At 36.9% G+C, this 25,830-nt stretch overlaps 2 protein-coding genes across 2 annotated transcripts in view; both read left to right on the top strand.

Annotated features, from left to right (window-relative positions):
* Positions 1 to 8,199, top strand: part of LOC577969 (coiled-coil domain-containing protein 47) — a 29,628-nt gene extending 21,429 nt beyond the window's left edge. The window contains exons 7-13 of the mRNA XM_030990504.1: positions 652 to 753; positions 1,536 to 1,643; positions 2,037 to 2,122; positions 2,907 to 2,965; positions 3,521 to 3,624; positions 5,945 to 6,112; positions 7,984 to 8,199. Coding sequence (XP_030846364.1) covers positions 652 to 753; positions 1,536 to 1,643; positions 2,037 to 2,122; positions 2,907 to 2,965; positions 3,521 to 3,624; positions 5,945 to 6,112; positions 7,984 to 8,058 — 702 coding nt within the window. The 3' untranslated portion in view covers positions 8,059 to 8,199. The remainder of the gene's footprint in view (positions 1 to 651; positions 754 to 1,535; positions 1,644 to 2,036; positions 2,123 to 2,906; positions 2,966 to 3,520; positions 3,625 to 5,944; positions 6,113 to 7,983) is intronic.
* Positions 8,200 to 11,925: 3,726 nt separating this feature from the next.
* On the top strand, positions 11,926 to 19,858 carry LOC100889500 (stress response protein nst1). Its single transcript, XM_030990503.1, has 5 exons — positions 11,926 to 12,370; positions 16,352 to 16,456; positions 17,217 to 17,268; positions 17,558 to 18,223; positions 18,582 to 19,858. The coding sequence occupies exons 1-5, from the start codon at positions 12,072 to 12,074 to the stop codon at positions 18,816 to 18,818; spliced, it is 1,359 nt and encodes a 452-aa protein (XP_030846363.1). The 5' UTR covers positions 11,926 to 12,071; the 3' UTR covers positions 18,819 to 19,858.
* Positions 19,859 to 25,830: the final 5,972 nt, after the last annotated feature.

Raw genomic sequence — 25,830 nt, 5'->3', positions numbered from 1 at the left:
TCCCAATTCCCTTACTCAAAAAGGGGGGGGGGGGGAATGTTGTTAGGTACCAATTTTTCCCCCCTGATTCCTTTTTTTTTTTTTCAAGGGGGGGGGGGGGGGTTGGTTGAGGAAAAATAAAAAACCAAATTATTTTTTAGTGCTCACTCTCACCCCTGTTTTATAATGATGCCTCTAAACTGTTGATTGTGGGGCATGAAGCACAGCTGCCAACCATGCCTATTATGGAGTAATGATTCTAAGATTTCAGGCTAATGTTAAGAACACTAGATTCCTCCTTAATCTGACATCTTCTGTTTAGAAGCATATGAAATACTACTTTTTGATCTTCAGAGATTCCTACCTTTCCTACAGGTAATGATGTAGTCTTTGACTTTGAATCACCACTTTAACCCGCTGACAGCTGGATTCTCACATTCCCATAGGCTTAATACAGGAGCCTCTTGGGACCTGTTTCACAAAGCCTTTTTTCAATGACAAATGACAAGAAGTGGTGACAAATCTGCTGATAACCAATCAGAAGCAAGAATTTCACTAGCTTATAACAAAGACTGTCATTTGTCACTTATGATAAGTTTTGTGAAATGGGGCCCTGGTTCCAGGAGGCAATGGGTTTAACACAATATATTTGATTTGACTTGTCTTGCACAGAAAGTGACGGTGACCCTAGATGCAGACTCGATGGATAGCTTTGTCCTCTTCTTTGGGGCCAAGAAGATCACTAACCGCATGCTCAAGGACATGCAAGATCTGGTAAGAACAGGGTGACCCCTGACCCCAACCTTAATTATCTTTCTAAAATGATTCAGTTATACACACCCAATAGGCCCCTTTGTTCTGCAAATCAAACTCTCTTGACCGTTAAAAAAGCAAAAACAAAATACTTTGGTGATAGGTCCTTTTCATGCTCTGCTCCACGCTTGTTGAACTCTCTTCCAGCCTCCATTCGTTGCATCTCTGTTATAACTATGTTTAGATCAAAATTAAAAACCAGTCTAAAGGAAAAGCCATATTCAACCTAGTTCTTAAATGTAACCTTACCTTGTTACCTTATGTCTGATAATTTCACTTTAAATTCTCTTGTCATTTCTCTGTTTAGTTTTATTTGCATCAATATTGTAAAGCGCTTTAATATAAATCTCATATGAAAAGCGCTATATAAGTAGGAGTTATTATTATTATTATATTACCTTTTCCCCATTAACACTTGCCTCTGGGCTCTCGTTTGTCAAATGAATGAACAACGAATTGAAAATTTGACTATTAGTTTTTAAGATTCTGTTTACATTGATTTATATTTCTTCCTTCACAGAGTCAATATTGCTTTGATAAGAGGGTACATGTGGGGGAAAAAAGGTGGAATCAAGTGAAATTTAGTCTTCATGACTCCTGAAATGCCCCTAGAAAGAGGTGTTCAAACATGCTTCTGGAATTTCTGTTTTGTTGATTCAATCGTCATAGCGAGTAAATTTAATACAATTGAATTAAAATGACATTTAAGTTTTTTCTGTCCGTTAACATTTTCTTCCTCACAGAGTCAATATTGTGGCGATAAGAGAGGTGGTGACAAATTTGGGTTGCCTGCAAGCACAGTAGTACTAGCTGAATTAGGGGAGGTTGTCAATGGTGTTTTGGATACTAAGGTAAGTCAAACACCTGTATATAAAGACCACTCAAGGAAAACAAAAGTGGCCTCTATAGCCAGGTGGTCTTTGTACAGGTTCCTTTGAAAATGGGTTGCTTGCAAGCAGTAGAGCTAACAGATTAACAGAGGTTGTTACTGAGTTTCAGATACTAAGATAAGTCTGTTGCCATACCCAAGTCAGATCTTTATATGAAAACCACTCAAAGGACATATACACGTTCATTTTTTAGCAAGTTTCAAACCGATTTGAAATTAATTGATTCTGGTTTGTCTGGTTAAAGTTATATAAGCCAAGTTATTCTGTATGTAAACAATGAGTTATTACTTTCATTATTTTAATGTTTCAGGTATCTTTTTATATTTCAGTCTTATTTTTGTGCCTTTATTTCAGGTTCTGAACTGCTTGAACAGCCATCCAGAAATGTTTGATTATATGCATATCTCGGACCAATTTTCTGGTCCAAAACCTGCGGCTGAGTAAGTGAATTACTGTCAAAGTTTTGTTATCACATTTGTAATAAGTTCTTTTGTATGAAAGCAGAGAAATAAGAGAAACAGAATCACAAAAGTTTTAAATATATCCGACCAATAGTAAGAGAGATATGAATGTTTGAAATAGGAGATCACTAAATCTATGCAAATCTCAAGTGCCAATTTGATGTAGTCTTGGAACACTCTCCCATTTTTGTCACTCCCATGTTTTAATGCCTCTGTCCTCTGAAGATGGTGCCGGAGGCATAATGTTTTCAGGTTGTCCGTCCATCCGTCTGTCCTGCTTTTTTGTTATTACAATATCTCAAGAACCACTTGAGATATGAACTTCAACCTTGAGGATATCATGCATCACCATAGGAAGACAATCTGATTAGATTTTGGAGTAACTAGGTTAAAGGTCACAGAGGTCACCTTTTGAAATTCCAGGTATTGACCTTGTTATCACGATATCTCAAGAACCAGTAGAGAAATGATCCTCAAAACTGTTGATAATATGTATAACCATAGGAAGACGATCTGATTTTTGTGCATGAAAAATACAAATTGTTATTGAATTAAAGTACCTTTTTGTAGGTGGCAGAATAAGCTATTTTTTATATACATGTAATACAAAGTGCAATTTTGTTCAGGGTTCTATTGTAAAATGTTTCAATTTAATCTCATTCTGTTTGATTTAAACTAGTGAAACATTTTACCCTTTGTATCATCAGACTTTTGCCCCTCTTTGTGTATTTTATTATTTAGTATTCTTGTTTATTTAATACAGGGACGAACAGCCAACTACAATGCCTCCAACTGAAAAGGTGCTCATTTGTAACTTCAAAGGTAATAAATAAGATACTTATGTAAACTAAAATAATCTGCAATTTTGTAAATGTTGATTAAGATAATTTTGTTCAAAGTTTTACAGTGCACATGTGAACGATGTTTGTATTTGCAACCTCTTCTACAAAGAGATGAATTCAATGATGTAGAAAGATGATAATTTTAGGTTTATCTGTGAATTGACATTGAAAGGACCAGGCTATTTTGGTAGCCTTCCCCTGGATCTCAACCGTACAGTGACAACAAAAGTCTGAAATGGATATAGAGAGTGCATCTCAGCATCTTATACTGAATAAGCCAATGAAGTTTCACCTGTAAATCTCAAAGTTTTGAAATAATTGTTAATTAAATATTCATATATTCACTTTTTTAAACAATTCTGGATAGTGAACAAAGTTGAGGGAAGTTGAGGGAATCCCCCTTTGGCTCCCCCTTTTTTGATGCTGTGATGTCCCCCGTGGTTGAAAATGTTATAAATTTGGTTTATTCAGAGATATCAGAAATCTTGCAGCACTGATCTTAACGTCTCTGAATTCTTTCTCATGTATTCATCAGTCCCCGGCAATGGCTCTAAGAGCAACATCGAGGACATGTTACCCATGATGAAGATGGTCATCTACCTGGTGGATAAGATCAAGAGATTCCGTCTCTCCAAGGAGGTCAGTATTTATCCTGGTCCTGTGTATTGAAAAATGTGTGACTTGTAGCTCCATCACCTGAAATAACGTTCAACCATAAAGGTTGTGAATAAAAGCCGCAATATATATATATATATATATATATATATATATATATTTTTTTAATTTTTTTTAAATGCACTCAAGTCTGATAATTCCCCGATTGAAATCGCTTCCCAATATTTTTTTCCTGATTTTTTTTTTTTTATATGATTTGGTTGAACGCCTTGCGCAAGCACTCGGCACCTCACTTCGCTTGGATTTCTAAAGCTTTTTTTTTTAAAACTATCATCCCTTATTGCACTTCACAGTTATGTAAACATGTACATTTTTGTCTCGCCTGCGTAGCAAAAAAGCGAGACATAGGCGCCGCTTTTCCGGTGACGGCGGCGGCGGCGTCAACATCAAAAACTTAACCTAAGGTTAAGTTTTTGAATTTTTGATATAGTTTTTAAAGTATATGTTCTTAGTCAATGAAACTTGGACTATAGGGTAATCAAGTATCCCCAATCATGTGAGTTGAATTTCAGATCACAAAGTCAAGGTCAAAGGTCATTTCAGGTCAACAGACTTGGACTATGTTGTAGCATCATCATCGAAAACTTAACCTAAGGTTAAGTTTTTGAATTTTAGATATAATTTTGGAAGTATAAGTTCTTAGTCAATAAAACTTGGACTATAGGGTTATCAAGTCTCCCCAATCATGTGAGTAGAATTTCAGGTCACTAAGTGAAGGTCAAAGGTCATTTATGGTCAACAAACTTAGACTTTGTTGTGGCATTAACATCAAGATTTTCAAAATGCTTCTTCTTCGTTATTTTTCAACCGATTTTGATTCTGATTGTTTCATATGATAGGGCTAGGAGGGGGATTTAAAACTTCTACACAGAATCGTGAAATTATCTATGCTAATTTATGCAAATGTATTTGAAATCACAAAAAATGCTTCTTCTCCTTCATTTCTCGACCGATTTTGATTTGGTTTGCTTTATATGGTAGAGCTAACTTTTGGTACACCAAACTTCTACACCGAATTTTGAAATTGTTCTCCATTAATTAATCATGGTAATTTATGCAAATTTATTCCAAAAATAACAAAAATTGCTTCTTCTCCCTCATTTCTTGACCGATTTTGATTTGGTTTGCCTTATCTGGTAGAGCTAAATTTGGAACACTATACTTCTACTCAGAATTTTGAGATTTTACTCCATTGATTAAAAATGGTAATTTATGCAAATTTATTCCAAATATAATTTAAAAATCACAAAAAATGCTTCTTCTCCTTCATATTTCGACCGATTTTGATTTGGTTTGCTTTATATCGTAGAGCTAACTTTGGTACACTAAACTTCTACACAGAATTTTGAAATTGTTCTCTATTAATTAATTATGGTAATGCAAATTTATTCCAAAAATAACAAAAATTGCTTCTTTTCCCTCATTTCTTGACTGATTTTGATTTGGTTTGCCTTGGAACACTAAACTTCTACACAGAATTTTGAGATTTTGCCCCATTGATTATTTATGGTACTTTATGCAAATGAAATGAAATTATGTCCCTTTCAGGGCATCAAATTTTTATTTTTTGACCAGTTCAAAAGTGTACCACTTAAAATTTACGATATATGTTGTTGCGAGACACGGTTGAGCGCTACCTCATTGACGTTCTGGTTATCATATTGAATTGCGTTATGCAGGCGAGACCGCCAAGAGCGTTTCCCTTGTTTATCGCCAATTCTAATCATTTAGTGCACAAAACATTGCTTTGGCTTGCCACGGCATATGAGAACAAATCTTTTGATAATTCATGCACGTTCTAATTTCAAAGGAATATGGTGACCTAAAACCCTTTAGGAACTTTTAGAGATTATTGAAAAATTTATACAAGAATTTCACGTTTGTATTTGTAGCACATTTTTAAAGGTAATCTTAGCATACTTCTCCATTACAAAGGTGACATATTCCATAAGTGGACATGCTTATTAAGGTTGATTTTTGTAACTAGTCTATAAGACTTGTTAATCTAGTGCCAGTGTCATTACAAATTTTAATGGATATAAAGAATGTGATTTACAGCAATTTTTTGCCAGTGTCTTTATATTTTGCTGGTTAATATGCATGAGAACAAGTCAGAAGCAGTTAAAATCAGACTTGACAATTTCTGTGACTTTGTGTACATTATTTCTACCATTGTCATCTATCTACATATACATGTATCTTTATTTGTATTTGGAATCCAATCTCAAATTTTGTTTGCTATAAAGAATATGATTTAGAACGATCCTCTGTTGATTTGATTCAGGGCAAGGTGAAGGCTGAGAAGATCCGTGCCAAGGTGGCAGAGTCCTACGTGAAGCTTGCCCATGCCCAGCGACAGGAGCTTGCCCAGCAGCGCCGGGAAGACAAACGTCGTGTCGAGAAGGATCGTCTCCTCAACGAAGAGGATCCAGACAAGGCCCGTCGCCTTGAGGTCAGTCTTATTAAGAATAATAATAATCATTTTTCAAGACTACACCAACAGTCCTTTTGAGGACTACACACCCTCAAGAAAGATTACAGAGAGTCCTTTTCAGGACTCTTCAATCCTCCCTCTCTCTCACATGGTGCATCCGCAAGCTTACTGCATAATAATAATAATAATTTTCCGTTTTATATAGCGCCCAATACATCGATACAACGATGTGTCTAAACGCTTTACAGATATATTATTACCCTGGTCATCGGAATCAGGCTTACCCGCACACAATATATGCACGTTCTCCACATTCTACACTCCCTGGGAAGTGTTGGTGTTGTTATTGTCATTTTCATTCCATAACTGCAAACCAATGTATATTCTGGAGGAATCATGCCTATCTTTTGGCTTTGAACTGATGATATGAACCTTACTGAGATTTCTCTCTTTTTCTGAAAACCTCTGTGTAAAGAGTCTACAAATTGAAAATTCTTTTTTTGCCTTGGAAGATTCCTAGTATTTGTTGCGATAAGTTGGCAGGTATGTTTTTGTTAATTACTGAGTTTATATATTATTACTAGTTATTTAAGTATTTGATTTCACTTTTGCTTGGGAGGAATAAAAATGGGACTTTACCACTGTAAGCCTTGGGGTCTCTCCTCCCTCTCTCAAAGAAATCCTGGGTAATGATACAGGATATTCTGTAGGTGATTGATAATGCGTATAATAATTAGATTTATATAGCGCTCAATACGAAATACACTCTCTAAGCGCCTTGCAGATACTATTAATAATAATAATAATAATAATAATAATAATAATAATAGCCTAATAGTCCACTCCAAATTTTATTAAACCGAAACGGAAATTCTTTTTGCCCAATTGATCGTGAGCCCGGCAGCCACTGAGCAGCGCCAGATCGACGTTGCTCTATCCCTTATTGTTGAACGCCAAACAAGGTAGCAACAACTCGCATCTTTTAACGTCTTTTGGTATGACGTGGCCGGGGTTCGAACCCACGACCTCCCGGTTGTGAGGCGGACGCTCTACTGACTGAGCCAACACTCTGGATTACCCTAGTCATTGGATTAATTCATTCATAACGTCCACCATCTCCCTAGGGAGTATTCCTACCATATGTTCACTGTGAGGGCATTACTAACACGAATGCTTTCATCATCCTACCAGATCCCCATTTCTCTCCTGGGTATGGAGTGGCAAATGTAGATTAATGCCTTGTCAAAAGACATAAGTGCTGTGTCAGGGATCAAATCCAAGACCCTTGAATTTCAAGTCAAGTGCTAAAACCATTGGACTACGGCACCTTGTTTAATAATTTCCAAAGCTCTCTGAAAGCACATAAAGACGTTATATCATAATACTATATGTACCATACAAGGACAAAGTATTCTTGTTTTAAAGGGATCCGGTAACTTTGTCTCAGATTCTGAAACAAAATCCTGGATTTGGCTCATGCTGCAATGCTAATTATAAAACTTTAGGTCAGTCAGGAACCCCATGACTTTTACAAGCCGATCGCCTGTCTGATTATCTGATTGGAAACCGAAACCAAATTTTGCGTCTTCCTAATGGTTTTTAATAACACTATAGTCTAGTGGGCAAAACGAGTATGGTAAAACCGATCACTCAAAGATTTTTACTTTTTTGAGGCACTTCTTGATCATTTTGAAGTGCAATTTTTTTTAGGGCTTCAATATTAAACCATATCACAGACACTGATAACAAGTAGGGCTGTGCATCTTCGATTTAACATTGTTAAACAATGCCTTTAAAACACATATACACATCTCTTTTATATGTCGTACAAGAAAAGTATTTCCTTGTTATCAAATGCATGTATATCTCCTCTATCTTTCAATTGACAGGACAAGCAATACAAAAAGGACATGCGTAAGCGTATGAACCCCAACATGAAGCAGATCAAGGTTAGAGGTACATAGACAGATGCCAGGGATCCCTTGCTTTACCAAGACTACACCACCACCATCATCACCAATGTCCGTAACTCCATATCCAGACTGTCAGGTGGCTCAATGCTCCATCTGGGGGGTGTTTCATAAAGATCATAAGTCGAACTTAACTCTAAGTTGGACTTAAACATTATAGAGAGTCATTTGTAGCCGTACACTGAAATATATTCAAAAGCAAAAATTCAAATGTTTTAGACTTTTCATAAATTCTACATCAAGGAAATGACATCTCTTTGATAATAGAAAATATGAATGATTTGAATCAACATTTTATGCCTTTTAAAATAACTTTAACATGAAATTTTCAAAGATGCTAATAGCTTTCTATTATTGTTAAGTCCAACCTAGAGATAAGTTCAACTCACGATCTTTGTGAGAAAAAAAACCTGGACTGGAAGTTGTTGCCAAGTCTACAGCAATTCAGCCTTGAAATTGTAGCGAAATGTACAACATCACAATGAACAATATCTCAGATCAAGTTCTCCGGACTGGAATATTGTAGCCACATCTACAGCTCCAATATCAGCAATATCAGCAATACCACCAACTTGATGTCAAGACTAGACATTGTTCCCTGAGCCCTTTGTTACAAAGATTTGTGATTGGTTTGCCTTGATTTCTATTTAAAGATAAAGTTGAGTTCTGGTCATGTGATTGCATTGTGAAAGAAACGGTGTGGAATCTATCAGAAAAGGTTGATCATCTAGCATAGTATTTGTGTGTATTGCAAGGTTCTGAAATATGGGACTACACGAGCACATGGCGAAAAAAAACCTACCCCCGATTTTTACGATGTTTCATGTCATATTTAGAATATGAAGGCATTTAAAGAGCCATGCTTTTCAGGGAACATGTTTAATCTGATGTTCTTCCACCCTTGCATAATAACAATGATAACGCTCACAAATAATTGTTTACCTCTTCCCAGAACTCAACCTTCTCTTTAACTTGAGATAGATATAAATTGCAACTCTGTACTTAGGACATAGGAAATAGTAATTTTGAAATTGATCGGAGTCCTTGCGATTGATGCAGATTGATAGCAAGTCTATAAGATCTACACCTTGACTGTCGACAGTTGCCGTAAAGTATATTCTATACTGGAAATTTGTAACAAAAAACCAGAACAGTGCAGACAAAATTATCTCAAAACTAATTTCCCTGAGCATTGTAATTAGCTGATGAGGTTTTGGTAGAGTTGTTACACCCACAGTTACATTTATATTCAAGTAGTGCATGTTAAATACTTGGAACAGCTTTAACGAGGCTTGTTTGAGAGAACATATAGATATAGTTTTTGTTTACCGATAGTATTTAAGTTCTGGTAATATTGATTTATTGTAAATCTGTCATTTTAAGAAAAGAAAGGGATCCCAAACGAGGTATATGTAGTAGAAGTGTGAATCTTAGGTAATTTACATGTCTGTGGTCATGTTTGATTCTGTTTCTGTCCAGAAATGTGGTAACAGTTGAAGTTAATTTTGATAATCATGATAGAATGTAGATTAATAATCCTGAGAAGGGTAGGGGGACGTGGTGAATTGACATTTGGCTTGACCTATCGACTCACCTTCTCCCCTCCCTCCCCTCCTTCTGAATTCAAAATGATTTAGTAAATAATTTCTATATGAAGGGAAATTTGGTGTGGAAATGATCTCATTCAAAAAAAAATGTCAGAAAATATTTAACATTTAAAGGTACTATGTCCCTTTTGCAGCCAACCTCAAATGCTGTAGAACTTTGCAGGAATTATGAATATGTCATGTATGTCCTATCTGTGAAATTTAAACTTTAGCAGTGTCCTCATATTCAAATTATGCAAGGAAACCCGTTTATTTGCTAGACTTCTCTGTCAGACACTATTGAGAGACTGACTGGCTTTTTCTTCTTCTTTGGTAATAACATACATAAAAAGAGTTGTAAAGGGTACATGAGCATTTGTCTACATCAATAACCCACTTCTTGTGATGGCCAAGATTAAACTGATTGAATCTTTGCGCAGCATAAAACGTATGACCATTCGGTACAATTGTCTGAAAATCAAGACTATTACTTTTGGGCTCTATAGCCCTAAAGTCGATTTGACAACTAATAGTCATTATTTTCCCACTTGAAGACACTTTCAAGCCCCACCTTTTTTAGGGAAGTTCTCAATTAGTATTATCTTTCAAATGCAGTTGAAATTTAACTTTTTCATTTTTTGGGCCTGCAAATGGAACATAGTACCTTTAAAAGCACATACATTTTAAATGATATGTATTTTTTGTGTTATTTTGATTTTGAATTTTTCTATTGTTGATTTTTTAAAATAAAAGTTCTACTCTGAATTGTGCATATTGCTTTGTGAGTTTAATGCCTTAAAATTGAAATATGTACAGAATGAACATAAGCTTCTCAAACCTTGAAATTTAGAAGCCAAGCTTTCGTCTATCCCTGTGGAATATCTCAAGTTAGGTGATTATTCACAGTTTCTTGCTGTCTTGGGTATTAGTAAAGCATGAGTTTGTTTTTTCTTATGCTATGAGGTTGTGGAAAATGTGTACATGTAATTTCAACTGGGCTATTCCGTCACAAAGTTTGTGCAATTTTGTTCAAGTCTCTGTTAATAATCGAACAATAAACAGGAATACTGGAGTAGGACACAGAATTTATACATTATACTTGACGCCATGATATGCATGATTGAATGTAATTTTTTATTAAAGTAAATATTCTTTAGATAAAAATGGATTAATTGTATGCAAGTAAAAGAGGAGATTATTCCTGAATCATTTTTTGATTAAAGTTAAGGAAATAATGTTATACATAAAGTGTATTTCCAATTTTTTATTTTTCTCAGTGATGGTATGTTCTATGATGATGTTGACAAGGATTATAATTTGAATTTGAGTGTGAAAAGATGATGAAGGTATTGATACCTGTACGGTATATAGATGACAGTTGTAATGCTGATTGTGATAATAATGAATGGTGATGAAGATGAAGGTATTGATACTGTATATAGATGACAGTTGTAATGCTGATTGTGATAATAATGAATGGTGATGAAGATGAAGGTATTGATACTGTATATAGATGACAGTTGTAATGCTGATTGTGATAATAATGAATGGTGATGAAGATGAAGGTATTGATACCTGTACGGTATATAGATGACAGTTGTAATGCTGATTGTGATAATAATGAATGGTGATGAAGATGAAGGTATTGATACTGTATATAGATGACAGTTGTAATGCTGATTGTGATAATAATGAATGGTGATGAAGATGAAGGTATTGATACTGTATATAGATGACAGTTGTAATGCTGATTGTGATAATAATGAATGGCGATGATGATGAAGATAGTTATAAGGATGGTGATGATAATGTATATGCTAATGATATATGATGATGATACTGGTGATGATGATGGATGATGAACAATAATATTAATGATGGTAGTGATGATGGTGATGATGAGAATTAATGATGATATTAATGATGGAAGCAGTGAATGATGATGATAAATGTGATGATGGATGATGAACAATGATATTATTGATGGTAGTGATGATGATGACGATAATGATTGATGATGGTGATGATGATATAGTGATGAAGATGGGGATTATGATGGTAGTGATGATGATGGTGATTGATGATGCTGATGGGTGCATTAGTGATGATGCATGATGGTATTGACTATTGTGGTGATAGATGATGTTAACGATGGGGATGGTGGTGTTGATAGTTGTGATGATGATGATGATGATGATGATGATTGATGACGATGGTGCTGATAATTAATGATTGAAGATAGGGATCATGATTGGCTATAGCTTCTTGGGGAGAGAAAAATGGTGAAAAGAATGATGAAGTGGTGCAGGTCTCCACTGCACTGGGATGATCATACTGATGGAAAGTTTGATCAACTTGAGGATGATAATGTCTAATAATAACGGATATAATTTCAGGAGGATGCTAGTGACAACGTGAGTGATGAGAAACGGGCTGCAGCGCTGCTGGTTTAATCTCTTGAAGTTAGACTATGAGCCGAGTTCATTGTTTGCGAAAATGGAGGCACGTAAGAAAAGAGGACGTGGACGACCTCGAATTTCGGACGAAGAAAGAAAACTATCCCAGGCCAGAGCACGGGCAAAGTATAGAGAAAGGGTCGATGTAGATCAAGATAGGAGAAGAATCAGACTGCATGTGAAAACTTTTCAACAATGGAGGAAGCTGAGGGAAAAGTCGAGCGTAAACAGCGACGATGGCTTCGCAAGGCTTCTGATGAAATGGTAGGTGTACGGTAATTGGTCTGCCTACAACCCCTACGCTCCGGGCGAGCTTGTTATGTTGAGTCCGCTGTTCAACATGGGCTTTGTGCATATCATCTACATCTACATCTAAGGTGGTACTGGACAGGACCAATTGGTATATACGTCCAGATTTCCGTGGCATCGCAAACTGTCAACAAACATCACAACTGATGCAAAGTTCAAAAAACAAAATAATAAGGTGCTCATAAAATGAGTGGGTTGTAGACATCATCTAATTTATAGATGAAGTAGAGCCACATCGACGCTCTATCCCGCCTGTGTACAGCTGGGCTGAGTGGTCATTCTGCATGTAGCTCCAAACTTTGGTATTGAAGGACTTGGCCGATGTTGACTCTTTGATGATGGTGGCTGGTAGTCGATTCCATTGCTGAATGGTACGAGGATAGAAGCTGTTCTTGTATGCTTCGGTCCTGGCAGAGTAGTTGATGTACTGGCTTGGTCTCTGACTACGGGTGACTGGTCTGTTGGGGTTGTTGGCGACTGGGATAAACTTCTCTGGGATGGTAATCGGGAGTTCATGAGAGTTGATCTTGAACAGCATTGGTGTTTGAGAGAGGGGCTGAGAGAGGGTATCTTAAAACAAAATGTATTTCACACAAAGTATACTAATGCTGCTATGAGTGAGTGGGAGGGATTGAATATATTTATGGATTCTTCTGGATTGCAAGCTTGTTAAAATTAAGCCTAAAAAATAACTCTAGAAGTAGAAGCAACTAGACTCTAGATCTAACTTTAGATCTAGACATCTAGACCCCTAAAACTAAAAGTGCTAGCGCCCCAAAATAGCCTATCCAGCTAGTTCAGAGCTACCATGTATCATGCATTAGGTGTGACATCACACATTTTGAGGGTCTGAAAACGCTCTCACGCACCGCGCGCGCTAGATTAAAAAAAACCGCTATACCGTGTGTTATACCCTTGCGCGCCGATTCATGAAAATGTCATGCATTGCGGATCTTTGAACTTGGCGTCTCTGCTAGTTCCAAATTCATTCTTGTTAAGTTTGACAAATCTAATTACCAGGGCCAGGGGTTGATGTTAAATTCAAACTTCACAGGTTCACTTCAGTCTTCAACGGTTGACAGCCATGATTTTTCCCTCAATTTAAAAAAATTCTATTAGACCCCTAGGCCTACTTTGAAATGCATTGTTTCCACGAACTTGAACAAAAAGACTTTTTCAATTCAATTGTTCTTTTGTATGATATATACATGTATACCAGTTATGTGTTCTCTCTCTCCCTCTCACCCCCTTTCTCTCTCCCATGCCATCCTCTCCCCATTCTCTCTCTCTCTCTCTCTCTCTCTTTTGTTCTCCGTCTCTCCAATCTCCCTCCCTCAACTTTTCTCCTCTTTTTGCTCTTACCAGCCCCCAAATTTTTCTTAATATATATATATATATATATATATATATATATATATATATATATATATATATATATATATATATTGTAGGCCTAATAAGATATGAGAAGCTTAATACCAGTAACCTAATTTGGATCCAAAGAACAAAGACACTTCCTATTAAGATACACTTTGCTGATGAAATCACACAACATTAAACATGGATAACACCCCTGCAAGAACAAGTATACTTCACCTATCCTAAGATCAGCATACACAATTTTCCTAATCCGTACCGTCAAAACATGCTTTTAGAGTCTCTGTAGTGTTGTTTGTCCAGACCTTGACCGTCTTCCTTGTTGGCTTCTGACGTTTCAGCTTCTGCCTATATTGTGGAATTTGCTGAATGATGTTATAAATGGTCAGAGTTTTCCTAGAGGTGGTTTAGCACATGCTTTATACCCATTCTGTATGTTTCCAGTACACTTATCCAGTGTGCGAGTGCCTCTAGTATGGATATTCACATATCGATAAAAATGTGGCATGACACAACGTAAATCACAGCTATTGAAATCTCCTATGGTATCCCATAATGCTTACAGTTAAAGGATATTTTGGTATATACTTATACAAATAAACAACAGCTCTGACTTGAATTTGGACACTCGAATCCCTGTAGATCTGATAAAATGTGTGAACATCTTCTTGAGATCGGTAAAACTTTGTATAAACTTCATCCGTAAAGACTTTTGAGGGCATGCCTTGCTCTAATGACTCAAACTCTCTGCAACAACAAAAAATATAAACATGTAGCACATAAGCAATACACCTTAAAGTGAACTGTCTGTTCATTTGACCTTCAATCTCTTTGGTCAAGACATCATGGCATATAGACGTGTACATTTCTCAGGGGTGATTACTGATGACATTTACACTGATACACTGAGGTCACACCTCCACTGCTGCATGTTCATACCTGCCTGTTGAGCCGCTATGCGGTCCTGAACTTGATGTTGCCATTCTGGACGAGCAAGAACTCTCTTGACAGCAGACTCAAATGCCAGATTTCAGCGGGGTTCAGAGAAGGCTAATAAGGAGGCAGCAACTTGAGCTGGATGCGAGGGTTGGTATCTTCGGAAAGCTGTGCTCTGACGTGCGGACGCGTGTCATCATTTATCAAGAAGATCGTTGTGTTCGTCGGGAACATCAGCTCGCATTGACGTACTGTTTGAGCGAGGAACACCTCAAACAAATCTCTTGTGATGGTCTCGCTGGTGACTGAGTGGTGGACGACGCCCACATCAGCGCATACAGCAAATGTCATATTGCAGTTCCTCCAATGCTGCCAATGTGCAACCCATCTTGCTGGTATGCCATAAGGAGCTCTACCAAAGGATCAACTAGTCCACATATTATACCACCCCTCTGTTTTCCATAAACCATTGCGCATATTTTGACGTGCATGTCCAAGACACAGGGAGAATTCCCCGCGTCTGGCATGTCTTCAGTTAACTTTATACATGTAGTTATCAACGTTTAGAACTCTCACTGGTAATTGTGCTTAAGCTGACGGCTGGTTTGTCGGGCAAAAGCTTTCATCTGCTGTAAAGTCATGAGAGGATTGATCTCTGAAACATGCTGTAGACTGTTTTTCATGTCCTCATCCATCTTGTGCTTTCTATCACCTCTCCTTTGAAGCTTGTCACGTCGACCATCTCTCAAAAAGGTTGCAACGAACGACCTGGTAGTGGCTCACTGTATTCCGAGGGTGTCTGCCAATTCCATGTAGTCAAGGTTTTCGTTCTCAAAGGCATCAATCAACCTAGCCCCTAGCCTCGTTTGTAATGCGCCTGTAGCGTACGCGTTGGGCTGCCATTTTAGCCGAGATAGTTTACAAATGAGAATGCATTAAGATTTGTGCAAACGTCATGATATAATGAAGCCAATGTTATTCAATTCAATTCTTTAAATTTAATTTATTTCTCCACGAATGCCAAACATAAGAAAATAAAGTATACAATGAAATATATACATACAATACAATAATAGAACATGTACAGTATCTAAAGCGACTCTATATGGAAGAAAGTATGTTTTTAAAAGAATAACCAGCAAATGTAGATGGGGTAGTCAAAAATCCGAAATGATTTGTTAAGGGCAACCCCCACGTATAAGAAAAAAACTACACAATTAAATTAATCATATTCACAAACTAAGCAAAAAAAGCTTCTCAAACACCCCAAAGAAACTAAACGCAATATTTTTTTCAAAAATTAAATGTACTTATTTCAACCATGCTTGCTCATTCACAAATTTGAATGACCACCGAGGTACCATAGCCGGCATTATATGAATTTAAATGCTCTTGCACAAAATGTACACTCTTACTTAACATTTGAATGACCGGATTTAACAATTGATTGCACAGATAGTGAATTTTAAAGCTGATTCAACGCTGCAAGTGCGACTTGCGCAAATGTTAAAAAAAGGAAAGAATTGTGAAATTGGTTGCAAAAACTTACAGTATCTGTGAAGTGATAAGAGACGCTATATATATCCAGATAATTATATAGTTGTTTGACAACTTTTTTTCTAGTTTCAGTGAACATGCCGAGGAGTACAAAGGTGAGAGCATCCTTGCACCTTTCCAAACATCCTTACCCTTGGGATCAGATGGGGACAGAAGTGAACATCATCACAGGTAAGCAGTCTAGATTGACATCTAGTTGCCTCTAATTTCCTGTGTTCTCAGGCTCTTGGTAATGCCCACCCAATTTAACTTTTAGAATAGTGTTGGTCATACTAGTTTTTGATATACAGTATGTTATTATATTTTTAATATTATTTGTATCTTTTAATGTATTCTCGCAATCGTTATGTAATAATTTTTAAAACATTGCTACGCATTTCATGTGCTTTTAATGTAAACTGAATGAAATTCAGCCCTTGGGCAGCCATTTTAAGTATTCTCAATAAACCATTCAATTTAATTCAATTCAAATTCATATGAATCTTATCATGACTGCATGTGGAACATCACAGACATCATAAGATCTTTGTGGTCTTAAGAGATTATTGGGATCTAGAGCTAGATATGACTAGTGTGATGGCCAATCAGCTATGTGTGTATATTAATGGAACTTCATAGAGAACAAGGCATTGACTTGAGACCAGAATGAATCCCTCTATTAAAGATTATTTCCAATATCTAGATAGCATTTTTACAATTCTGATACAAAATGTTCAATACAAACATTTGTGTTTCTGAGGATCTGTTAAATCATCACCCTTTTTGCACACCCTTAAATTTTACGAAAATTTGTTTGTGTATAAATAGCCAATCAATTGCAAAGATTTCACTATCATCTTAACAGTTATTGTATCATGTCATTGATAATGAGTTTTTTGAAACATTGTCTAGCTGGTCTGAATTTTTTCTTTTCTTTTTAAAATCTCTGTAGGGACCAAGGTAAACCACAGGTACATGTAAAAGAGGGGAAAACAAAGAGAAAGGTGAGTCTGTTCAACGTGTTTGGTTTTATCTTAATATAATTATGGGGCATGTGTGGAATAATGATGAATCATGAGATTTATGGCTTTGAAAACAAATAATGCATCCAATATTTCCCACATTCATAAACTTTACCTATATAAAGGAAAAGTGACAAGGAATTGAGAGCAAAATACAATTTTAAACATCTAAAAGAGCTCAAGTATGTTTTTTCAAAGCTGTGGGAAAAAACAAACTATCAGCTGTTAGAAAAAATGTCCAACTCTTTTAATATTTTTTTGTGATTTGCAGCGAGGTCGTCCAGCAGGCAGAACCAACGCCATGAAGGTTCAGAGGTCAACGCCCACAGCACCTCCTACTAAGTACCCTCCCAGTATTAAGAGCAATGCCTCGTCACCTCATATACCTACAGCAACTCCTGCAATACCTACAACACCTACAACAACTCCGGCTAGGAGGCTGATGAAGATCCCTGATGAAGATCTATCACATTTTTCACCGACTGTACGATCAGCACGTTTAGCATTTTCCAGAGCGCTTGCTCAGTCCTTCAACGCTATGACTTCACCCGATCGTACAGAGTCGGTCAAGAGAAACCTACATTCGGCCTCGAGCTCTGATGATACGATAGCAACTCCAGCTCATGGTGTTTATTTCCAGAATTCCCTGCTAGAAAGCACATGTGACCCGTCTCTTAGACTGTCGACCTTTCCACAAACAACGGTGATCGGTGTTGCGCCGATAGACGGTACGCAGCATGGAAGCACATTTGAATCATCGCATAGACTTTTGGTTGGAGAATGTGTCCTTGACACTGAAGCGTACCAGGACAGTGCTGGGGAGGATTATTATTCTCAATCGTCTGTACAGTATGGTGAGGCAGTGTTTGGTGATGAGAGGGTCCAGTCCATACCGGGCCAACCAGAACCACAGCCTTCAGTGAAAACAGAGTTGGTTGTAAGTAGCGCTTTTTTACCTGAAGGAAGTGTTTGGAATGGAGATTTGAAATGAAGAAGATCTGATCAGAATTGTAAAGAGTACAGTTTCAGGAAAGTAAATATGATAATAAAGGATCCCACTTGTGACTCAACAATGAAAGGGATATCAAGCTGACAATATGGGAATGATTAACATTATTTCAAGTAATGATACAGGGGTATGAACGTTGTTGTTGTTGATGTTTTATGGGGGCAGTTGTTGGCTGGAAGTTCAAGAAGTTTGTTTGCTTTGGGCATTTAACTAAGAGGAATATTTTGTGTGATACTCCACCAATATAAATGTATCTTCTTCTTTTTCATCCACATCTTACATGTAGGTTGAAGCCAATGGCAGTAGTCACCTAGCATCGGAACCAGACCTGAGCCTCACATTAAGTCCAGGAGCAGGAATCAAGGAAGAGTCCATCGAGCTGGCCCAACCTCTTGGAAAGCATGATTCCAAGGGGGTCAAGGTCCCGGATCCAACGCGGCGGTCTAGACTCAATCAGATTACAGGAGGACTCTTAAACAGACTCAAAATGAGGGCCATGACTGCGGAACCAACGCAAGACTGAACATGCAATGTACCTTGATTTCAAGGTGATCAGGGTTCCGGATCCAACGCGGCGGTCTAGACTCAATCAGATTACAGGGGGACTCTTAAACAGACTTAAAATGAGGGCCATGAATGCGGAACCAACGCAAGACTGAACATGCAATGTACCTTGATTTCAAGGTGATCAAGGTTCAGGCTCTACTGTAGTAGTGTAGACTTCATCGGATAATAGGAGGTCTTTTTAAACAGACTTAAAATGAGGGCCATGACTGCAGAACCAACGCAAGACTGAGGTGGTCAAAGTTCCAAAACAGATCAAATGGTCTAGATTCAAACAAATTACTGGTGGATGCTTGTATAGACTCAGTATGAGAGCGATGAATGCGGGACCAACACAAGACTGAACTTGTAAACCATCTTGATTTGGAAGTGGTCACAGTCCAATGCAGATCCAATGCAGCTGTCTAGACTCAATCAGATTACAGGAGGTCTTTGGAACAGACTTCAGAAGAGTGCCATGAATGCAGAACCAACACACATGATGTCATGGTATATGATATACCGGTATATTATTTATGTAAGGTTATGTTGATTCTTTGTTTGTTTGTAAAATGTGAGCAAAACAAATTTCCAATATTTGACAGTAAATTGAAATTGAAATTGAAAAAAAAAATTGAAAAAAATGGTGCCTGTTGACCACCAAACTTTTAGAGAAACTTTCTTTTATAAGAAAATAAAAATTGAAAAATGTGAATTGAAATTCATTGATACCCACATGAATTTTTAAATAAAATGTGTTGGGTTATTTTAATCATTTTTATTTTCAATTCAATTGAATTCAACATTTTAACAGTAAAAATATAGTGATACAGTTTACATCATAAATGAAAATAATGTGAGATTGTCCTCAAGATATGACAATCATACAAAGAAACCATGGAAAGCATAATAATAATAATAATAATACAGCATTTATTATGCGCCATCGATCTAGTAAACAATTCTGAGACGCAGAGGGATAGAATTAGAATGAGATACATAGAGAATTGAGAAGGGGGGGGGGGAAGAAAAGAAAAGAAAAAATGCTTAGTCAACATATAGAATAAAGTCAGAGGAAAGAGCCAAACGATATGACCTAAATATGGGTGATGTTGGATGTTGAACTACGCGGCTACGTATGTATCCTTTTAATGCCTTCTGGTTTTTATTTTACTCTTTATGACTGTTTGAAATCTCAGTGAAGAACACCTGAATTTTTTTTTTAAATAATTTTTTTAAATTATTATTTTTAGTTGTATCTATTAAGCTCATTGTGATTTTTCTCCAAATCTTGGAAATCTGTGAGGTACAGCATTGACTGCTAAATACTAGCATAGACTAATTGACTAGCATGAACTATGAGTGGTCCAGCATGGACCAATATGTGTCAAGTACTACATTTTAAGATTGAACTTGCCTTACCCTACTACCCCTATGCAGATTGTGCTGAAATACTAATCTACAGCTTTATGTTTGATTTATATTATTGTATTACATTGAATAGATACAGTAGGTCCATCCTGGCAGTAAGTTCATTGGACCAAATCCAGGAAAAAAAATCAGAGAATATTAGGGGGAAATGAGATCCCTGTACAATTTGACAACTCAAGTATTTGTCTAGAACTTGTTTACGGTACTACTTTAAGCTGTAATCATTCTATTCTAATCAACACAAAAGAATTACATCTCTTTACATTTTTTTCTTCAAATTTACGTGTGAGTGTTCTTTTAGATAAAAGTTACTCAGAGAGTGAGCCCTGTTGTGTTACCACTACAGAAGTGGTACTTGCATGACTGTGCTCTGACGACTGCCTAGTCTATCCTCAGGCTCGATTCTAACAACCTCATAGCCAGTATGAAGAGGACTGCAGACTAAGCAGACATAACAAGATTATTATGTGGCACTCTCTACCCAGGGTCCAGGGACTTTCCCCCAAGTCAATAATGAGAAACTGTGTTCTCTGTGTGTAACTTGGATAACAAGTCTTCTGAGCGAGGCTTTGTGTCAACTGGGACATCTTTATAGGACAAAATAGTTCCTATGTAATTTTATTGGTTGGTGATGAAATTATCTTGAAACCACATGAAAAGTGCTGTATATTTATGTTATTACTGCCCTGTAATGTTGCAAGAAAGAATATAACATAAACTTAATGTAATGCTTTTATTAATCACAGATGACTTTTTCAGATTTTAATGAATTTGAGGTGCTGTGCATAAATTATTCAAATTAAGTAATTGATATGCATACATCTGAAGTGATAACCAGACACAAATAAACTTGACAATACCACAACCTTTTGAAAAGGGCAGAAAGCATATATGTAGATATATGATGATCATGCAATAATCATATCGTCGGCCTTATGCCAAAAGGGCCTTAACCCGATTTTGGGGGTTATTGAGTTATTAATATCACCTTGTAGATTTCACCATTCTCTTTAAAATGATGTGCTTCACTTGCTGAAATTCGATTTATTTATGAAGATAATTATGAATTTCAAAAGGGCCTTAACGCGTATCTCATCTTTTTCCTTACGCCAAAAGGGCCTTAACCTACACGGATGATCCATTTGCGTTAGGAGGGCCTTTCTGGCAAACCAAAGGTGTTGCGAAACAAGAAAATTTCCTTATGCCAAAAGGGCGCTAACTATGCGCGCGTACGCGCGCATAGTTACGCGCATAGTTACGCGTACGATAACTGCAGGTTAAGGCACTTTTGGCATAACGCCGCGTAGGTTACGCCCCTTTTGGCATAATGCCGAGTAGGTTACGGCCCTTCTGGCATAACATACGCTAACATACGCTACATTCAAGCCTTATGCCAAAAAGGCCCTAACATGTTTTTTGCACATAGCATGTACAATTCTGAATATTTTATAACAAATTTAACACATTTCATGTAAAACTTAATAACTTAACACATTTATCGAAATTGGCTTCAAAAGCAAAAAAACGACCACAAAATTTTGATTATTAGAGAGGCCAAAACCTTTAAACGCGATTATCTCGGAATGGCCAAAAGCAGTTAAGGCCCTTTTGGCATAAGGCCGACGATATTGCAAAATAATAAATCAATACAATTTTCAACAGAAAATTTGTTTAACTTATGAATATTCATGAGCTGTGTGAGTTTAGTACAAAGTGCAATACAATTGCATCTTGTTGTGGGTTTGTGTTGATCTGTGTTGTAAATGTAGATGAAGCTAAGAAGGCCGGTTCACAAATGTATCTAATTTTTTTATATACATATATCTACTATTTTTGTTACCAGTGATAACCCTGAAACTTGCCAGAGAGTTGTCTGACATAGCAACAATGTGAAAAATAGTACTACAATGTAAGAGTGTAGACTCGTGGGGAGGAAGTTTTTTCTGATTATGAATACGTTTGTAAAGATTGTAAACTTATCTTTTCTTGGGTTGGATGATTAACAGATAAGTAATAAAAAATAATGTCTTAACAGTAATGTGCCTACAACATCCATCATATAGTTTAATACATTTTTGTCACGCTCATCTGCTCTCCTTGCTAGCTTGTAGACGTGGTATTGAAATATAGCATTCCAGAACATTGACATAAATACAAAAATTATTGAGAAAATCTTCAGATATATGACAATTGTCACAGTGAAATAAATTGTCTTTTCTTTTTAATTAGTATCCAAACATTTATTGGAAGTCAAAATAATCTCTAGACATATGTTGTTGTTGTTGTATATCATTCAATTATGAATATTTAGGCCATATGAAACGTAGAAGAGGAGTCTTCAATTCAGTCTCATAACTCCCCGGGCTGGTATTCTGAAAACAATGTTTTCCTATATGTTAGTAAAATATTGTTAATTGTCATTACAACTATGAAAATTAAGACAAGTCATTTGTTAATGTCTCCACAAAGATAGCTGCGTTCACTGAGTGTTAAAAAAGATGTGCACACTCATCAATGATAAGTGTTAATTATGGACGATTTAAGTTTACTATGACAAATAGCATTGTTTGAACTAACACAAAAGATAACTAGATTTCAGAATCTGACCCCGGGGCCCTGTCTTACATAGAGTTGATATTGATCCGAATCAATATCAAGTCCCTAAATCAATCACAAGTTTGCAGTCTCCCATCTCTTATGTACATGGTTGTGATTGATATCAATCACAAATAAGTTGCGATTGATATCAACTCTTTGTAATACAGGGCCCAGATGTCCATTGATTATTAATTGTTGATAGCCAGTTTCTTGTAACCAGAACAATATTAGGGCAACGGTAGTTTTTTTGTCACAATAAAAGTTTCAATTGGTGCTATAGTACTTGTTTCAGTTGTAAATTGAATACAAGTAACACGTAAAGTGTGAATTTAGGAAAAATTTAGTTTATTGGAGACACAAGTTCAGTAGAACCTGAAGAATAATCTTATGTAATGTATGTATTGTCTGTTCAGAGTCAAAATGGCATAACTTCTGTATTAAAGTATATGAGTTAATGCCCTTGGCTCCACACAGATGGTATGACAGTCAATACAAAGGCAATACCAGTTATATTTAAGCACACCTGTTGTACTTTCCAAAAATAAGGCAGCCAAAATGTCAAATGTGTAAACGTTAGTTTGATTTGTTAATTTCTATTTAATGTACTATATTTCATGAGTGATAGTACAGACTTCAGAGACATGAACGTGCTGGTATTTTCTTTCTATCATTATGACAAACGAAGTTGATGTAGTTAGATCAAACTAATCCTTATGAGAAAGAGTTCAAGTTGAAGAAGTTCATGAAAAAATTACACAGGCATTATAATATCTGTCTAAACTTTTCTGTAATATATGTTAATGAACAAATAATGATTTTTGTTTTCTTCTCATGTTTCCTATGAGGAATTATGTATGTCATTGATAAATATATGCCAGTAAAATATGTTTAATAAAACTTCCTTTGTATAGAAGAGTATATTTTGATTACCAAGGTGCCTATTCCCCCCCCCCCCTCAGAAATCTCCGACAAGCTAAAGGATAGGGAGGGGAGAGCGAGAGAAGAGGGAAGAGAGAAAGACAGAGGCAGAGTGTGAATGAGAGGGGGAGAAAAAGAAAGAGATTGGGAAAGAGAAACAATGAGAGAGAGAAAGAGAGAGTTGGACATATTGAAAAGGATCAAAATGTTGGATTTTTGCTAAAATATAGAGGAATAGAATAAATCGGGAGAAGGCAAAATTTGTTTTAACTCATGAATATTCATGAGCCATTTGAGTTGAGTATAAAGTGCAATATAATTCCATCTTGTTTTATTTATTTGAACACATAACTTTAAAACCCTCATTATACCATTCTTTTTCAAAGATAAAGAACGTATATCAATAAATACATAGTGTACCAGGGGCAGTTCGCTAAAAGTCTTCAAAGAATATTATTGCTCGCTCCTAGGGGCGTACCCATTATTGTCCATGTGAGAGGTACGGGGTCGAATCCCTGTCGAGGCATTATTTTCTTTTAGCAAGACATTAGTATATATTTAAACCCCGCCCCCCCCCCCCCCCCCCCCACTCCGAGAACGGACGGACCCCATGCGTGTTACCAAAATGTCCGGTAAAGGGGTACTTTTCGTGCGACAAAGTCCGGCCCGAGAATTGTAAAAAAAAAAGGGGTGTATTTACTTTTCACCCGGAGATTTCTTCAAAAAGGGGGTGTTTTTTCTTTTTTTTTTCTCTCATCTCTTTGGACTCCTGAGAAATTATTCCGAATTTAGGGGGGTACATTGAGCATTTTTCATGATTTAGGGGGTCTCCAAGCCGCAGGAAAAGCCTGCGAAAAGCCCGCGAAAGGGGGGTTCGGAAATGTTGGCAGTCCTCAGATAGGGGGTGCTTTCAAAAAGAGGGAACGAGCATGTGCGTACCCTAAATAACACTGAGTGGGGGGGGGGGGGGCGGGATTTAAACATACTCCACTCAGGTCAGGTAAATAGGTACTTGGCATTGGCAGTAATGAACTATGTAACGATGTTCGAGCGCTGTAATGACAGCCGTGCTAAAGACGGGGTATTAATGGAGCATCAGGAATGGCTCGTTCGTTCGTGTCTCTTTAGATCAAGATTAATGTATCTTGATCTTCGGAGTAGTTGCTACAACCAGCCGTGTCAGACACGTTACCCCCGGGGTGCGAGATAGGACTCTTGTAGCGTGCCCCCATTTAAAACAATTATACAATAACAGTTAACATTACATTTAATTAATAGTGTGAAACTATTAAAATTACTCTCATGTTACGGGAAAAAATATTATATATATATATTATGAATCAATTGATTTGGTCGATCTAGTTCGATGGCACAAACACGGCACTACTGGACAGAGATCCTAATAATTACAGAGCGTGGTCTTGTTGATCTGTTCGCCAGCAGTTTAAGGATATGGAATCCCGCTGCACATTACTCACAAGAGTTCTAACAAGCCAAGCTTATACAGAGCCTATAATAAGTAATGTTGTGCATGTACCAGGAGTGGCAATGTGCCATTATTATTACTAGAGGAGCAGAATAATTTCCTGAGAGTATTTCGACCTCGGGTAGCTAGCGCCCACCCTTGATCAGTGGCATATGAAAATGGATTAAAGGAGGAGGGGTCTTAAGTGTGCCGGAAACAGAATAAAGTATGTCTGAGACTATAAGGCCAATTTTTGAGTTTTTTTCTTCATTGCCTTAAACCGGAGGGAGGGAGGGGGGGGGGGGGGGTCTTATGGTGGATACGCCTTTCCTGTGTTCATGATCCTTGGATGTTCTGGAATGTATATGGTTATTCAATTTTGTAATATGCGGGTATTTTCATAACTATTTACAAGAAACTAGAGTTCATAAACATGTCTAACTTCCTGAGCAGAGTTTCTTACAATAAAGACAAAGATTGGTGGATCAAGCACGATTGATTGTGGAATTCCTTAGGGGGGGGGGTGATTAATAGCAAAAAATGTCGAGGAATGTCTTACCTAAGGATATTGGTATACCGT

This window comes from Strongylocentrotus purpuratus, unplaced genomic scaffold, assembly GCF_000002235.5.
Source record: "Strongylocentrotus purpuratus isolate Spur 01 unplaced genomic scaffold, Spur_5.0 spur5_scaffold_19, whole genome shotgun sequence".
NCBI classification, from domain to species: domain Eukaryota; kingdom Metazoa; phylum Echinodermata; class Echinoidea; order Camarodonta; family Strongylocentrotidae; genus Strongylocentrotus; species Strongylocentrotus purpuratus.
The sequence above is the reverse complement of the archived record's forward strand: the minus strand, read 5'-3'. Positions and strand labels throughout refer to the sequence as shown.

What these genes read in the sequence shown, in the direction of transcription:
- LOC100889500 (XM_030990503.1), top strand. Translation starts at nt 12,072, where the DNA reads ATGAGAAACGGGCTGCAGCGCTGCTGGTTTAATCTCTTGAAGTTAGAC. An exon ending in GCAAGGCTTCTGATGAAATG is followed by an intron (nt 12,371 to 16,351) that starts GTAGGTGTACGG and finishes CTTTTTTTCTAG; the next exon opens with TTTCAGTGAACATGCCGAGG. An exon ending in CAGTGAAAACAGAGTTGGTT is followed by an intron (nt 18,224 to 18,581) that starts GTAAGTAGCGCT and finishes TCTTACATGTAG; the next exon opens with GTTGAAGCCAATGGCAGTAG.